The following is a 14,778-nucleotide window of genomic DNA, read 5'->3' as shown; positions in this document are numbered from 1 at the left end:
CCCCCCCCCCCCCCCCCCCCCCCCCCCCCACACACACACACACACACACACACAAAACCCCTCTTTCTTTTTTTTATTTTTAACAGAAGCTTGTGATTTCCTCCACAATATCCAGTAGATGAGAAGACTCCATTGGAAAAGGGTACAGATTGTGATTGCTGTTATTTGAAAAGGTACCAATGAAACAACTACATGATTTAGGACACACACATCACAGAAAAAACTTGTTGCGCACAGAAATAACAAGAGGATATTGAAACATCAATTTAAAAGAGATGGTAGGACAAAGGAAGAAGTGTGAGGAGAAATGACAAGAAGATATAGGAACATCAAATTGACTTTCCCTCCCTAACAACATGCAGGACTGTAAGTTACATTGCAATTGAAATGAATCCGTGAATATATTTAGCAAAAGACAACTAAGTAACCTGATTCATATCAATTGTCTGCACTGCATTTCCACGTGTAAATACAACAGCATGATTTTGATTTTCAGGTTTCCCTTCACCAAGTTTGGGATTTCCGGGCAATTTTATGGAGTAAATTTCCTGCAAAATTGAGAAGGAAAGTAAATAAATAATAATAAAAATAAAAAAAATTAGTTTGTCAAAGCTAGGAAAAAAAAAAAAAATGTGCTCGGAAAAGGGTGAAAAAAAATCACTTATAAGATTTTTGGAACCAACCAATAATTTCCACAAGCCAGGTCAAAGCAACTAATCTAAAGATGGGATTGAATTTTTTAGCAGCAATACTGATTCTATAATCATGTTAATGCGGAAAGGTAGTTGCGACAAAGAAAAGCAAACCTAAATCCATTTTCACACTACAAAAGCAGAGTATTGACTAAGAAAACAATGTTAGTGGTCCAGTGAAAACAGATTTCACATAGAAGCAAGAAATCATTATCCAGTGAATGCCTCAACTTCACAGATGCAGTATAAAACCACATTTTAAACAATTCAAATTTACGATCTACAAACAACTAAGTGATCCAATTTGTTGTTGAGACAAATGAAGAGAACGTAAGAACACTTGCAATCAAACAACTGCTTGAAATTTTACAACTACTCCAATCTAAAATGGCAGCAGAATTCCAGATTCTCCTCTCTTTCATTTGCCTACTCAAGGGGTAACAGAACGTAAATAAAACCACATTTAAGCAAGAGATACAACTTCCTCCAGTTCTATATTCCCCTGGTTTTCACATGCAAGAACAACATTTTCGTTTTCATTTCCCTAATATACTTTGCAACTAACTAGAACAGAACTAGAACCAGCAACAAAAGAGAGTGGAATATTAAAGTTAAACAGAGAGACCAGGCTGCCAAAATTACTTTTAACCCGTATATCTGAAAATTTATGGTTCCTACTCCATAGTAACCAAAATAGAATAATAAAAATGGAACAGAATAAAGGAAATAAACAGAATTGTATTTGAACCTTATCTTTCCCGTTGATATCACCCTTCACAAGTTTTGAGTAGAACTCTGTGTGCACTTTACCATCCTTTAAAGTCTCAACCTCATCGATAAAAGCAACTCGAAGAGCTTCATTTCTAAGAAGATAATTGTATAGAGAAAAATCAGAAAGTGAAATTAACTAAAATACATCCATAGAAATGCAATCAAAAAATAAAATAAAAAATAAAAAATAAAAAGAAAAAAGAAAAAAATTCTAATGTCACAAAAGCCTTAAAAATCCGTTACTTTCAAAGTAGCTGCATCAACTTCCCCTTGTGAACCAAATGGCACCTTCTTTTGTAACTCGTAGCTATAATATAGGGGGATCTCATTGATATCATTCAAACATGAATAAAACTTATGATTGCAAGCAAATCAATAGGTCAAATCAGATGTGCAATTATCAGATCGTGGATGTGCAAGCAAGTCAACTCACACACTGTTCAGATGTGCAATTATCAGATCGTGGATGTGCAAGCAAGTCAACTCACACACTGTTGAATATCTCCATGAACCTAGGAACTTTGGCTTGCATTGTATTATTTGGTCTACACCTCTACAAACTGGAACAAGGAATCAAAGATATACAAGTATGTAAGTAACCAATAACTCACCTTTGCATTAGCAATGCAATGTCTGCAGCCTCAGGTTTTTGCTCTTCTTTCTGTTTTCCATATATTTGACACGTGACAACATATGTAAACTTCAGATCTGAATGAGCCCGCGCTTCAGGAGATAACTCAAAACCTCGAGTATCAGGTGCTTCTTTACTGGAAATTGCAGCTTCTACATCTGACTTTGGCTATGTATGATTAGGTAACTGATTATACAACATAAAACAAGTAAAGAAATATCTGAATGGACAAACCTCCAGCAGTTATCGTTTCCAGATAGGTTTGAAGCATTAGAGCTTTTCTATAGTACATCATTCCCCGAACTGCATAAGTTCAAAAAGTTAGTAGGGGACCACATAATGATTACCAAAAGAGGGGCAACAGACAAATTGATGATTGAAGATGGAGATTATTGAAAGACATGAAGGGAACACATATGCCAAACTATATGAGAAAAATGCTGAACCCACCAAAAGTATATAGTTCATCTTTAAAATAAACAAAAGAAGCACCATAAAAGGGACCACAGGCTGCCGTATCCACCAAAGAACACCTCCCCCACCACCCCCCAACCCCCAAATCCAAGAAAAAAAAAACCTAAGTAAAATACATTATAAAGGATTACAATGTGTTATGGGATACTTTATAGGAAAAACTGATATTCTTTAGAGTTGTATTACAATTATCATAACGCAATTCATCTCAGATGGACATCAACACCACAACCAGAAAAAACAATAAAAAATATGTCATATGCAAGCTATTCAAATCACAGCAACTACAAGCACCACAATGACTTGTGCAGGCTATCTTCTATTAATCTAAGACGACACACAACAATATAAAATAAGAGGGAATATTTCTCAGCAAACCAGAGAAGATCTTGTTCATATGCCAGATCCAAATATTATGACAAGATGGACATGCTCATATAACCAATTCAATTATTTTGACGAAAAGCTGAGACGGCAAAAAATGACGAGGAAAAAAAATTAAAGGAAAAAAAGAAAAGAAATGGGCTAACAAAATTAAGGAACAGGGACATATGTAAAATTCGTAAAACAATATTTAGGATTTCAAGATATAACTAGAGCCATGACAATGGAAGCCACATCTAGCTTCATTTTCGCCAGTCATCAAAATCAAATTGTCAATCTTATGATTGAATAAAACAAAATTAAGTTAGTGAAGACATTTCAGTCCAATTCGATCCAATAGAAGGATATCAAAACAGTTTAGTTTCAACAGACTAGTATCTCTAACTTTACAACATTAAGACTTCCAATCAGAAATTATGAAAACAATAAACCGACACAACAAGCAATGCACCCAAAAGAAAAACAAAATCAAAGTAAATCAAGAAAATAAAAGAACAGACCCTTCCAACAATAAACCAGCAAACACACACAACACACAGAGAGAGAGAGAGAGAGAGAGAGAGAGAGCAATTACCAGTTCTGGCCAACGTCTGTCCTCGGTAAGAAGCCCAAAAACGGAGTTCCAGAACATCACTAGGATTATCAAAAAGTTCAGAGTCAGCTGAGCTTTCATCACGACCAATCCGAGCTAGAAAATTTCTCCACTCATCTGCAAAAAGAAAATATTTAACAAAAAAGCAAGCAGATGAGGAATCTAGTCTGTGTTCCAAATAAGTCTGTTTCAGGACCCTACAAATTAAGCCTTGGGGACTATGCAATAAATAAGTAGATACAACAATTGAGGGAACAAAAGGCATCCTAGTGCACAACAGAAGAGTATATAGAAAATACACAAACATTCAATCCATCATTTCTGAAACAAAACAAATTGAAAACAAAGTTTTAATTATTTTTTTGGTAGTCAGGATATATTTTATAAAAGAGGCAAAAGGGCAGGGAGAAAAAATTTCATCACAAAGAAATTGACGGAAATGAAAAACATAATGGTTAAAAAAAGTATCAATTCAGATCTAAAATTATAAATCTTCCTCCAATATATGGTGACTATTAGTCATCCAAATTATTTTTCAAGAAAAAAACCTAAGGACTCAAAAGTGCAAAAGTATAGACAACCATTCAAAACCCCTATTTTTGGGCCTTTTTAGGGTGGTTGATGCCTCCTAATCATCCAAAATATTTCCAAACAAAATATATCACAACTCATGGGTCTAAAGTATATTAAAAAAACTTACTTTTGCGCTTTGTAACGTATTTGTTAAAGGCAGGGGTATTTTTGAGCACCTTCAACAAGCGGATAAGAAAAAGAGAGATGAGAGCAAAGCAGGAAAACAAGCCTAGAACTTTGGGACAAAAAAAAAAAGGAACGAACGAAGGCTCTCAAAATGAATTGGGGAAAAGAAGACTTGTGTCAAACCCCTGTCCACTACTATTTAAGCTGGAAAATTCAAAAGCCCAATAGTATAAAGTTAGCCTCTCCATTTTAACACTAGGAAACAAATGATAGGGCTTGGATATGCGACTTCAATCGATCCCCTACCACCATCATCCATTACATCTCTTTATTCAAATGATTCCGATGTTGTTTTTCTCCTCATTTATGTTTTAAATTTAAAAGAAACTAAATATGCCACCACATCCATCCTTTTAAGAAGAACACATTTTTCGCCATAGATCAAGGGAAAGTAGATGAGAGGAAGAGGTTCATGTAGGAGTCTCCATTTCAAAGCATTTCATCTATCTTTTCCCCGTAGTTTTAGAAGTCAGAGGTTTTTTTCCCTACTATGTTCATTTCTCTGAAAGCATTGAGCGAAATACAAATTGTACAACTTTGGTAATCTCTAGGTTCTGACAGGTTCATAAAATGATTCACACACATGAAAAAGGTAAATATATAGCGCCCACAGCCCATCTCTGATTGAACCAACAATTGTTCTTACTTTGAATTGGAGAGATTTCCAAATCGTGAAAGTTTTGAAGTTCTTTCCAAACACATATAAGGCATTTCTGGAAATCCCTGAATTTAGAAATTCAACATAACAACTAAAAAAAAAAAAAAAAAAGAAAAATCATATAAATTGCAACCTTTGACAGAAGACAGCAGCTAAAATCATAAAATAAGTCTACAAATATTAAATTAAATTAAACTAAGACGAAAAAATCATAATATTTTATGTAGCACAATAAAGTTGCTACAAACAGCTGGGAGTGCCCGATTGCAGTGCCAAAAATGGTAGGACTAGGTGAACAAAGAAAACCCAAAGCAGTTGTTTCCAAAATAAATTTACAGAAGTATGTAAATTCTTAGATGCGATTGAAGCTCAACACATGCAAACACCCGAAAGAGGTAAAATAATAACAATAATAATAACAATTTCCAAAACAAGACTCTAGCAGCTGTAAACGTTCTAATACAAATTAAACTGAAATCAATTAGGAGTCGTGTATGACCAACCCTCCTAGGAATATTGAAAACATCACAGCTAGAAATCGAAAATATCAGATTTTGATGGTTACCAAATATTGTTCTGGTTCAATTAGGATTTTGATTGCTTCAATAAAGTCTCAAATATGGTTTGTTATTGAATTCTTTATTTTCTTGAGGTGAATGGAGATCACTTCTGATCTATGTTACATGAACGCGGGTATGGGTGTCGGACACGGGTATGTATCCATGTGTCGGACGTGTCAAATCTCCAAACAGAAGGACACACGGACACGGCTAAATATTCATTTTATTAAATATTTTATTTTATTTTTTAGAGTAAAGTAATGTTTTTATCCAATATAATGTTCAATATAGGCATTTAACTCTTTTTAAACTAATAATATAATATAATTGGATATGTTTTTTTAAGTATATATCTATCCAAAAGTGTCGGACACATATCCCATACCCATGTCCGAGGGATATGTGTCCGACACGAGTACTTCACTACTTTTGAAGAGTCTATGTAACAGAGCTTCTAATATGGAGTTTAGGATTTTGATGAGAGATATAAGAAGCAATTGTATCCCTGTTATTAAGGAGAATTAGCTAGAACTAACTTTACTACAAATTTTAATTTTGAATTGCAATAAAGTTGCAAAAGGTTAAGAAATAAGGACGGAATGACACCGCCTTTTTTTCTCCCTAAATCCAACTTAAAAGTGATAATCTAAGAAGCACAAACACGGATACTGCGACACGGCAAATCCTAAAAAATTACGACTCGGACACGGCAAATAAGAAATATATTTTCTATATAGATGATGTTGTACTTTAAGAAATTAAGAGTAATATTATTTTTTACAATCTCATAATGAAAAAAAAAAAAAAAAAGTGTTTTGCTGGAAAAAAGAAAGAATGATAGAAAGAGGGTTAAGAGAGAGAGAGAGAGAGAGAGAGAGACAAAGAGAATTAGGGTTTTGTTAGAAAAAGAAAGGTAAGAATCCATAGAAGAGAAAAAAGTTCATGGGGAATAGAGGAAAAAGGAAAAAGAGACAAAAAGAAATTTAATGTGAAAGGAAAAAAAAAAAAAAGTATTTAGGGTTTGTGAAGAACAAGAAGAAGAAAGAAAAAAGGATGATGAAGAATAAGAAAAAGAGGTGAAAGAGGGGGAAGAGATACAAAGACCATTCACTGGTAGCCAAGCCTGGTTGGTGGGGCAACAATAGAGTCAAAAGGATCGTGCAAGGGTTCGAACCTTTAAACTAAAATATAAAAATAAATATCTAATTGTTTGAATATAAAATTGTTTTATGAAACAAGAAGTTTCTAAGTAATTAGTAATTAAACAACTCCTAATATTTACACTTCAACTCAACATTGTTTCTAAAACTTTCTTAAAAATCCCCAAAGAGTAGGTCACGCGTGTCGGACACGTATCCATGGCATGTCGGAAGCGTGCCCACAGCGTGTCCGGATATTCAAAAAAATATAAAATATTTGGACACGTATTTTGGCGTGTCCAACACGTGTCGGGGCGTGTCCAGCGCGTGTCGGTGTCCGACACGAGTCCGAAACGGATTCTTTGCCCTTTTAAGCGTGTTCGTGCTTCCTAGGTGATATTCTTGCCCTTTTTTTCCCACATTGACACTCAAAGAGGATCTCTGATTCTTCTAGGCACGAATGTTTATCATTTCATCGATTTTTCCGGATCCTCCATTTTTTTCAAAATAAAAAAAGGATCGATTTTTCCGGATCCTCCATTTTTTTTCCAAAATAAGAAAATAAAAAAGGAAGGATAATGATCTTCTTTGGTGGATTTCCTCTGTTTCTGACGCTGTTTCTATTTCGACATCCGTGTCTTCAAGGCTTTCCCTCCTTGCTTCTGTTTATGTTATAAAACTCACAGAACCATATTCTGCAAAAAGATAGCTCATGTTCTCCACAAATACGGCCATAAATAATAAGCCTGAATCCAGGACTATACTTATGTTTCTAGCAAGCACTACCAATAGATATTTAAAATGATCAACAGCTGATTAACTAAGCATTTCAGAACAACTCAGCGAGTTAAGCCCCAAACAAAACAAGCATATACACATCACCTATGACCTAACTACTTAGCAAATATTAAAGAGCAAACCTGGATATATCTTTTGGAGGTAAAACAAAACTGATATCCCATCTTCATTTTTCTTCAGAAGTTCATTCATGCTATAAAGCACAGTCTCAGAATAATATGGAGTAAACACACTGCATGTAAACAGTGAAACAAGGGCAACAGACTTATCAAGATAACATAACAAAAACACAAGAAGCAAAAATTTATGTTCATCAAAGAAAAGATGTTACCTGAAGGGCAACATTTCACGAACTGGCTTGGCAACAGGCATATCCATGAAAAGTGAATTTGTGAAGAACTCCAGCCTACGTCTGGCCTCAAGATTCTTGGGAATATTTGCAGCAGAATCTTTAATGGTTAAAATTGAATGTAATCTTTTGACTTGGGATCTCTGTATATTTTGCAAAATTACCATATTTAATATGAAAAAAAAAAAAAAAAGTTTACACAAGGAATTTAGATTAATCAAAACTAACACAATGTGTTGGTCTGTGTGTGATCAAACATACCAACTCAGCATCTTGCGGCCACCTTAACTTTGAAAACAGACGACCCTCAGTCCTTGCTTTAGATAAAATATTCCAGGTCTCATAGTGCTCTCTAGAAATAATGCATATACAGCCAGTTTTACGAAGAGGAATAATGCAAAAAAAAAAAAAAATCTTGCAAATTACAAGTCCAGGAAAATATGTTCAAGTTTAGGAAAATATGTTCAAGTTTTTACAAACCTCATATTGATAGAAAGGACATCATGGCGCACAACATCATAGAGATCCTGAATGGCTTTAATAGCACCACTTTCCAGTTCTGGAGTTTCATTCTCTTTCTGTTCAAATACCGCCAAAAGTGTGAACAAAAGTTGCGTAAATGGTAAAACAGGAAGCATCTCTAGTGTTTCTCTAAACATAAACATACACTAACTAACTTCTGCAAAAATAAGCTAACGCATTAATACAATATTCAAAAGTTATTAAAAAATTACCAAAATTAGAAGGACAAAAAATCAGGAGAGAGTACCATGTTACGGAATTGAAGGGCAGAAAGAAAACGAAGGGGAAAATTAAACGAATCCGAAGGAAAGAAATACAAAATTCACATAATATGCCAGTGTATTACAACCACCCCCCTCACCCCCACAACCAAAAACAAATAAATAAATAAATCATGGTCCACTACAAAGATACTACGAATGCAAAATCAGCAACCTTATGCATTAAAGACCATTTTTAATGCAGATTGGGGGGAGAGGTCTAGGGATCGAATCACCTTAGCATTAATAGTAGCCATTGAATTCAAGAATAACTGATATCCTAAAACCTATAAAGCTCTTATCTCCTATGAACTTCTCTACCTAGTTTTTGTCACTCGATCAAGTTTTTCCATCATAATTTACTTACTTTACACATTATTTTCACAGAGTTTTGAAAAGGTTGATAGCAGGCATATTCAGAAAACACCAAACGATTCAATCTGCCCATTGAACATTCTTTATAACATCTACTGTCCAAAAATTATATTAGTATATTTTATTCAAAGCATGTGATGCTGACCATCTGAAAATCATCTCCACAATATAAGGAGTTACCACAAACCAACTTCATTACATTGTGGATACTTAATACCTTTTTTCTTAAATAAAAGAACTGCACAAAACCCAACACTAAATCCACTAAAATCTCAAACTACCACAAAATCTTCAAAGTTCTCCATAGACTTCTAATGCAACATTTAACCCAAACAGATAGAGAACTCAATATGGAATTGTTTAATACCCAAATAGAAGCTTCCTTTCAATCAAAGGATTTCTTATTCCTTTCACTCTACAACCCCACCACAAGAAAAGGAGAGCTGCCCTACAAGCATCTCGGATTTGATTACCCTTTGTACATTCCCTCCAAGTCTCAGCATGCTCATCGTAAAACCCAGCACAAGCCAATGTAAACCAAAGATATCCCTAGCCACTTGCAAACCAAAAGAAGATGGTTCATCAACAAATCATCCCTTTTGCACATAAAACGCCAATTCACTACTATCTGACAACTCTTCCCAAAATCATCAATCAGTAAAATCCAACCCAAGACTGTAGTTCATTCAAAAAAATCACTTTGGAAGGACTCATGCTCTCCAAATTACCTTCCAAGAGAGTAGATCCCCCAGCATACTGAAGTCTCTAATAAAAGGATCGCACCTTAAACCGCATGCTGGAATCCCAACCAATTCCACTCATCAATCCCCTCTCCATCCACATTCCGTTGATATAGTAAAGCAAAGGAATTTATAACTTCCATCGCACAATCTTGAATATAATGCTTGAACTACTCCCATGTCACCCTCTTGTTATCGAGACAAAAAAAGTTAGCAACCAAAATTAATTATCCACCGCAATCCTGAATAGTCTTCGGAAATTGTATGCAAGTAGTTTGTCCCTCCCACTACCTACCTTGAACCGAACATGCTTTGAAAACTCATTCCAGTCCTTTCAAATGAAGTTCAAAACTGCCACCCCTTAGGGAGAATTCACCATCTAAGAGCTTCATTTATCCGTATCCTCCTCAACTTCACTATAAGAACATCCTCCAAAATTTATTTCACTCCACCAAAACCGCCGAAGCCAATTACCATCAAAGCATTATTGAACAAACCAAAACTCCTAATTCCCAAACCACCAAACTAGATGGGGCTACACAACTTCTCCCAATTCACCAAATGAAATTTAAATTAATCACTAATTCCACCCAAAGAAAATTCCGTTTAGCTTCACAATCATCTTCATTACAAGATATCATGAGTTATTGTGCCTCTTTCAAAAGATATTGCTTCATTAAACCTGCAAGCCTCTTCTCAAATGACTCCATAACTGGATCCCATGTAGACAGCACCCTTCATGTAGCACCCAAAGGCAAACCCAAGTAAGTCAGTAGAAAGGCCCAGACAATACACCCCAAAATATTAGTCAAAGAAACAATCTTGCCTACTACCCCCAGTAGCACTCTCACTCTACCTGATATTGATCCTCATCCCAGAGACTAAATGATAACACAACAGCACACACATCAGGTATCCCAATTGTTTCTCCACCACTTTGCAAGAAAACAATGGTGGTGTTGGCAAGAAGGTGAGTTGGCTCCAAGTGGTGAGATGTACACCCCACCTTGGATACTGTCATTGGCAAAAAAGAAGGTGAGTTACCTCGAACTGAGGCGAAGTACTACCCACCTTGAATACACTAATGTACCCCATTACCTCAACCCTCCACATCATCTGTTAAAAGACTCCATCCCACAAACAATGACATTTGGAGACTATGAGAACACACCATCAACAACCCTTTTCAATCTGAGCCCAGACTTTAGCTATTAACCTGTAAATGCTACCCAACAAACTAATCAGTCTCAAGTCCTTGGCTTCTACAAACCCCAAACTCTGTTGGGATGAGAGCAATGAATGACATGTTCATACTTTTCTCAAATTGACCATGCACATGGAAAAGATTAATAGTGCCCACACCTCCTTCTTGACCATCTTCTAATTCTGATGAAGGAAGGCCATAGTGAAGCCATCCCAATAGGCCTTATCCCATTGCAACTCTTCAAAGTCATTTCCACCACATCTTCGCCAAAAGGTGTTTCTAAAATGCTCTCGAACTCCATTCCATTCAGCAAAGGTATCCAATTATCCATATACAGTTGTAATGACAAAATCCCTCTTCCAGATTTCCAAATACCTCCAGCTCACACCTTCAACATATAGATTTTGTTGCTATAATAAAGCAAGGATTAACCCTCACATTGTAACCATCCCAACACTTGACCCTCTCCTTGAAGCCATCTCCACGAAGCCACAAGTTCTTAAATCTGAAAAGAGTTCTCCCCTTCCTTAACTTAACCCTCCACCATCCAACAACACTAGAGTATGGTATAAAACAAGTTTAGCCAAGGCCACCCGTGCAACATCCAAGAATTTCTCTTCTCAATCCCCTAATACCAAGAATCTATCCAGGCGGGATAAAGTAGGGTCCTGTCTCCCACTAAATCATATAGAAGTAGTACCCTCCAATGGCAAATCAACGAACTGTTGAGCTTCAATTAACTCGAAAAACTCCTCTACAACCAGTCGACCTACCTCAAATCAACTGACTGTTGAGCATCAATGAACTCAAAAACCTTCTCCATAATGAGTTCACCACCCTCTTGAGGATCTCTCATTAGAAAATCCAACAACATTTGTATACCCTCCCACACACCAAGGAATTTTCACATCCTACGAGCATACACCAGCTCCTCCCACAAGGATTCCCTCTCCACACCCTCAACAGGACCACATGCCCCAGAAAACACCAAATAAGATCCATCCTACTCAACTGAAAGAAGACAATATACAATAAATCGCCCCTTACAAGCATCAATCTTTTGATACCCATCCCACAAAACCAAGATACCCCCTGTGTAGCCCACTGCATCAAGGGCCACCCAGTCAACAAAACGTCGAGCCTATAGGCTCCTCACAATACTATATGAGGAAGAAGCCAGCATAGAATTTTGCAGGCAAATTACCTGGGCACCCCACTTTCTCAAGGAAAAATTCAACCCCTCTTGTCTGGGTCATTAAGGCCCCGGACATTACACAACACAATTCAAAGCTCGATATGCACAGTGGCACATCCCTTCCCCTTCCTTCCTCCTCTGCCCTTCTTCCTCTTCGTCCCACTACTACCATCATAATTCACATATAAAATCATTTTGAAGCTCCCACTTGCCCCTCCATGTTGTGCAATTGTTCCTTTTATCCATTCATTTTCTATAGAATGGAACAAATCTCGAGTCTGATCTTCATTCCCACCATATGTTAGCCCCAACTTCTCACTTACTTCCCCTATATTCACCATCACCAAATCCTCGATTCTGTCCTTCACACATTGCTCCATCATGTTTTCTCCAGCCCCTCCATATCCCATGGCTTCCAGCGGCTAAACTAACCCCACCTTAGCGTTATCAACATCTTCATGATTTGCTTTCTCTGACTTCTGATCACACCATCGACCTTTGATTTTCATCCTAAAATAACCCAACAGAAGGTATTGATTCCATCAACACTAATAAGATTCAGTGATACCATAGTATGGAGACTATAGAAGCAACCTAGAGAGAGAGAACTATTACTGATGGATTGGCAGCATGGGGTACAGCCATGTTGTGAAGAGCAATTGTCGTGGATGTAGTGTCTTATTATGGTTTTCCATCTTATCCCTTTAGTTGCTATGAGCAATCAAAACGGCTGGGATGAAGCCATGTATGGCTGATGGGCTAACTGGTTATAAACATTTATAAAGATTTAAAAAACTTATTGGGCCTATAAAACATATGTTAATTTGGGCAAAAATTGTTTCATACGAGCCAAACTTATGAAAATAAGTATTTGAAACATTATTTGTGTTTAAGTAGAAGAGCTTGTTTAAAGGCAAAACAAGACGATTTTAACATTATTCAAGCTCGGCTGCTTTATCAAACGAACATGAAAAATAGCTCAAGGTCGACTTCTTTACTTTATGATTACATAATCCCAATTGGAGCCCAAGCAGTTTGTGAACAACTCAGTTCAATTGCAAGCCTAATTATATTGGGAAAATATGCAACAAGGATTAACTTATCAAAGAGGAATTGTACATAACTTTTAAATATTAATGTTACACACTCTCGAACAGCTTAAGGTCTAGAGTAGATGGTTATTAACATGGTATCAGAGCCAAAGGTCTAGAGTTCAAACCTCACCGCCACCCTAATAATTAAAAATTGAAAACACATGTTGGACCAAAAAAAGGCCACACGTGTTGGACCAAAAAGAGGCCACACGTGAGGGGGCGTGTTGAAGGATTTAAACATTAAAGTTACACAATCTAACAGCTTAAGCTTCTGGAGTAGATGGTTATTAACATTTATATTCATTATGCATCTTCCACTACTATGGAACTGTATTTTCTTCCTTTAACGCTACATTATCTAACTAGGGATGCAAATAAACAGAATAGCTTGAACTACAATGAGCTAGCTCAACAAAACTCATGAAAACAATGTATAAGCAAGCACTAAGAGTAAAAAGTTGCATAGAGGAAGAAATTATCGAATATCTCCTATACTACATGCATACTTAACAAAAGCAAAGTTGTAACTGCATTACATAAAATGGAATTTGTCATGTTCTTCCCGTATCTATCGAATGGACATAATTTTTTGTCTAAAGATCTTCCGAACAGTGGCAATGCCCAATCCGTGCATGGGCAACCTAGGGCAAAAATGGCGAGTCCACTAAACAAAAACAAAGGAACTATGTCATCAGGGTCAAAATAATGAGGAGGTCATTTGACTCATTTTGCAAGGAGCTTATAAAAATTGTGAGCCAAGTCTTAAAACCAATCTCTAGGCTCGTACCATGCCAGATCCAAGTCCGAACTCTGAACATAGCCCAAAAAAAAATTGAGCCAAGCTGACTATTTGACATAATTTTACTATGAGATAACAACCAAAAGTGCGGCACAAATGATGACATGCGGTCTATTTACCAAAATGACGACAACACAACAGAAAATTTTGAAGGAAACTATAACTTGACTAGGGGAGACCATTATGAATATCAACGTAACAATCAATTACTACAAACCAGTATTCCCACAATTGCAGTAATTCTTGTAATCACAAGTGACAGCTTAGTCAGTTGAAAATCCACATGAATGGTCCGCTTCGTTATACTTGAATGGATGTCTTCATATATCCTTTCAACCCTGACATAATAAGATAGGATTTTAACATGTAGTCCTTCAAATGCTTTGTTTTTTATTTTTATTTTTTATTACTGATGATCATATTACAAAATCACAGGTACCTAGAAACCCTACAAAAAAGCATTCTGAATATATTACATTAACTTACCACATCCTTCCTTCATCATCCAATATGGCTGTTAGGATAAGTTTGATGGTGTAAAAACACTCTTCAACTGCATATTTCATGTAATCATCCCTGGTGATCCTATCGAATAGCTCTTCTTGTGACTCCCTAGACTCCCAACAATCCACCGCTATATCTTTTGCCAGAAAGATCTAAGTAAATTACATAAAAAAGGAAGCTTAAGTGAAAAAGACATAATAAGAGAATTAAGATTGAGAACACAAAAAAAACAATGAAAGAACTAAAAATAGATCAAGAAAATGTAGAATATAGCAATT

At 36.2% G+C, this 14,778-nt stretch overlaps 1 protein-coding gene across 1 annotated transcript in view; it reads right to left on the bottom strand.

Annotated features, from left to right (window-relative positions):
- Window positions 1–14,778, bottom strand: part of LOC132311294 (callose synthase 9) — a 134,962-nt gene that overhangs the window by 53,058 nt on the left and 67,126 nt on the right. The window contains exons 27-37 of the mRNA XM_059809142.1: window positions 14,483–14,652; window positions 14,214–14,334; window positions 8,288–8,385; window positions 8,069–8,159; window positions 7,790–7,950; window positions 7,581–7,690; window positions 3,527–3,661; window positions 2,329–2,397; window positions 2,075–2,252; window positions 1,441–1,555; window positions 429–548 (exon numbers count right to left, since the gene is read on the bottom strand). Coding sequence (XP_059665125.1) covers window positions 429–548; window positions 1,441–1,555; window positions 2,075–2,252; window positions 2,329–2,397; window positions 3,527–3,661; window positions 7,581–7,690; window positions 7,790–7,950; window positions 8,069–8,159; window positions 8,288–8,385; window positions 14,214–14,334; window positions 14,483–14,652 — 1,368 coding nt within the window. The remainder of the gene's footprint in view (window positions 1–428; window positions 549–1,440; window positions 1,556–2,074; window positions 2,253–2,328; window positions 2,398–3,526; window positions 3,662–7,580; window positions 7,691–7,789; window positions 7,951–8,068; window positions 8,160–8,287; window positions 8,386–14,213; window positions 14,335–14,482; window positions 14,653–14,778) is intronic.

This window comes from Cornus florida, unplaced genomic scaffold (genome assembly GCF_030987335.1).
Source record: "Cornus florida cultivar Cherokee Brave unplaced genomic scaffold, ASM3098733v1 CherokeeBrave_3.0.0_Hap2_Chr06, whole genome shotgun sequence".
Classification (NCBI taxonomy): Eukaryota; Viridiplantae; Streptophyta; class Magnoliopsida; order Cornales; family Cornaceae; genus Cornus; species Cornus florida.
Note: the sequence above shows the minus strand (reverse complement) of the source record. Positions and strands in the feature narration are given on the sequence as shown.